This window comes from Monodon monoceros, unplaced genomic scaffold (assembly GCF_005190385.1).
Source record: "Monodon monoceros isolate NGI ecotype Baffin Bay Population unplaced genomic scaffold, NGI_Narwhal_1 Super_Scaffold_18, whole genome shotgun sequence".
Classification (NCBI taxonomy): domain Eukaryota; kingdom Metazoa; phylum Chordata; class Mammalia; order Artiodactyla; family Monodontidae; genus Monodon; species Monodon monoceros.
Genome location: NW_021703774.1, coordinates 125434904 through 125437652, shown reverse-complemented (window position 1 = coordinate 125437652; position 2749 = coordinate 125434904). Strand labels below are relative to the sequence as shown.

The 2749-nt window shown below is 50.5% G+C and overlaps 1 protein-coding gene across 1 annotated transcript; it reads left to right on the top strand.

Moving 5' to 3' along the window:
- Nucleotides 1-1985: 1985 nt before the first annotated feature.
- Nucleotides 1986-2478, top strand: LOC114899664 (CDP-diacylglycerol--inositol 3-phosphatidyltransferase-like). The gene is made up of 2 exons (XM_029230638.1): nucleotides 1986-2375; nucleotides 2422-2478. The coding sequence occupies exons 1-2, from the start codon at nucleotides 1986-1988 to the stop codon at nucleotides 2476-2478; spliced, it is 447 nt and encodes a 148-aa protein (XP_029086471.1).
- The last annotated feature ends 271 nt before the right edge of the window (nucleotides 2479-2749 follow it).

The window sequence follows — 2749 nt, the reverse complement described above, 5'->3', positions numbered from 1 at the left end:
TAGGGAGTCAAACACAATGTCTAACCCAACCCTAGCTTATACCTAGGTTGTAAAAGCTTCATCTCAGTCAATTCAGTGTTGCTATGCTTTGCTGCAGTTTTGGTGGAGAGTGGGACTTTGGAAGTGGCATAACTTCGAGGAAGCATCCTGGTCTAGTTGTCACCCATCCACACCTGTTCTTGTTTTTTTTTTTTTTTTGGTGGGATCTTAGTTCCCAGACCAGGGATTGAACCCCTGGGCCCTCAGCACTGAGAGTGCAGTGTCCTAACCACTGGACTGCCTGGGAATTCTCGTGTTTACATCTGGTTTTCAACCACAGCTGACCCGTCCTCTTTCTCTTCCTCTCGCACCACTCTCTTTTGAGTAAACAGAAATACTCTGCTGAGGCATGTTGGGAACTGTGTGGAGTATTTTCATGTCTGTCTGTCTAGTCAGGGATTTTAAACTCAACGCCTGGGGACTTCCCTGGTGGCGCAGTGGTCAAGAATCCGCCCGCCAATGCAGAGGACAGGGGTTCGAGCCCTGGTCCGGGAAGATCCCACATGCCGCGGAGCAGCTAAGCCCATGTGCCACATGAGCCTGCACTCTAGAGCCCGCGAGCCACAACTACTGAAGCCCGCGTGCCTAGAGCCTGTGCTCCGCAACAAGAGAAGCCACCGCAATGAGAAGCCCGCGCACCGCAACAAAGAGTAGCCCCCGCTCGCTGCAACTAGAGAAAGCCCATGCACAGCAACGAAGACCCAACTCAGCCAAAAAATAAATAAATAAGTAAATAAATTTTAAAAATTAAAAAAAAAATACATAAATAAACTCAGTGCCTGTAGGGGAGAGTCAGCATAGTGGGCCAGGAACAAGATAATAGGGAGTGAGGACTGGTAAACCTAGGAAGGGCATGCTCCACTCAAAGTCATTCAAAATCACATTGTTTAAAAACCCTCTGCTTGCCAAACAAGACCTGCTTGTGGGCAAGATTCATTCTGTGATGAACTTCACTCTGGGGTTTTGCCATTTCTCTAGGTCCTACCTGGGGAAGTGGATACACACCTTCCCTGCCTTTGGATCGTCCCAGTCTCTGTTGTCTCTTTCATCCTGCTGGGCTCAGTCCTGGGAAGTAGCAGGTAGTCAGGTAACCCCTTCTTTCCAGGAAATCATTTTCACTTAAATTCTCCTCTGACTCTCTCATCTTCCTAACCCAGGGGATTTTTCCAATTTCAGGATATGGGAAGCAGAAAGCTTTCTACCATTTGCAGACTTCCAAATCAATTGTATTTACTAAGCACAAGCATTTTTTTCCACTTCTTCTGGGGCCCTAGCCCCAAACTCAAAGCCAAGAAAAGGCTCTTGGCTTCTCTTTTTCTGCTGCATTACCTCTCTTAAGATGATGGGCATAACATTCCTCAGCTGTTGCATGAAAAGGGAGAAGGATCATGGGGTGAAATAGGGGAAGATGTTATCCTGCTATAGAAGAAATATAGTGTCCAGAACAAGGGAGCATTCATCAGACTACACAGGGAATGTCTTGTATGTTGCTGTGTATCTCATCTTAGAAAGAATATATTTATCCACAAAGATCCAGGGAGGTAAAGGGATTCTGAATCACATTATATAAGTATCTAATCAATAAGACTTCTATACAACATTCAGCATCCAAGGCTGAGGATGTAACAGTCAAGATAGGCTAGTTTATGCTGTGATAGTAAATGACCTCTGCTCCACGCACAGCTGGGTTGGCCCATGCTCCGGCTGGCAGCGAGCTTTAATATCTGGGACCCGACTGGGGCAGCGGGGACCTGCGTGCAGTAGGCACGGCCAATGCACCGGGCTGGAGGGTGAGCCTTGTGCCCGGGGTGGGACACAGCCGACACCTCCAGATAAGGCCCAGAGCGGCCAGGGGACCTCCGGTGCCAGGCGAAAATATCTTCCTGTCTGCGCCTAACCTCATCGGTTATGCACAGATTGTCTTCACCATCATTTCTTTCTACTTCATGCTCTGCTGCCCCCTCACGTCCTCCTCCTTCTACCTGCTCAGTGGATTTCTGGACGCTTTTGATGGACACGCTGCTCGAGTCCTTAATCAAGGGACTGGGTTTGGGGCCATGCTGGACATGCGGGCAGACTGCTGCTCCACAATGTGTCTGCTGGTCAACCTGGCCCTACTGTACCCTCACGCCACCCTTCTCTTCCAGCTCAACGTGAGCTTGGATGTGGCCAGCCACTGGCTGCACCTCCACAGTTCTGTGGTCCGAGGCAGTGAAAGCCACAAGATGATTAACCTGTCTGGAAACCCAGTGCTTTGCATCCTCTACACCTCCAGACCTGCTCTATTTATCCTGGGTGCTGGAAATGAGCCCTTCTACTGCCTTCTCCTCCGTCATGTTCTCTGTAATCCTGGGGACCAGTCCCACCCCTGTGATCTCTCAGGGACCTTTAGTTGGCTTTGTGGGTCTTTTCCAAATGTGCCTCTGGATCACCACCTGATCACAGCCGCCTGCAACATGGCTGCCTTGGACGCAGCAGATCGTGCCAAGAAGACGTGACCCTGGAACCCCCAGTCCCTGGCTGCCCACCAGCCCTGGGAGTCTCACTGTGCCACGTGGCTCCCCTGTCGCTCCTAGGAGGTCCCAGGCTCATATCTTCCCAATGTGTCATCCAACCTGCTGGGAAGGGGGGCCAGCCTCTTTGGTGATGTCATGTTCTCCATAATCCTGGGGACCAGTCCCACCCCTGTGGTCTCCAGGGACCTATACTT

Bases quoted from the DNA above. Each gene is read 5' to 3' on its own strand.
- LOC114899664 (XM_029230638.1), top strand. From the start codon at position 1,986: ATGCTCTGCTGCCCCCTCACGTCCTCCTCCTTCTACCTGCTCAGTGGA. The intron at 2,376-2,421 runs GTTCTCTGTAAT...GTGATCTCTCAG, and splicing joins ACTGCCTTCTCCTCCGTCAT to GGACCTTTAGTTGGCTTTGT.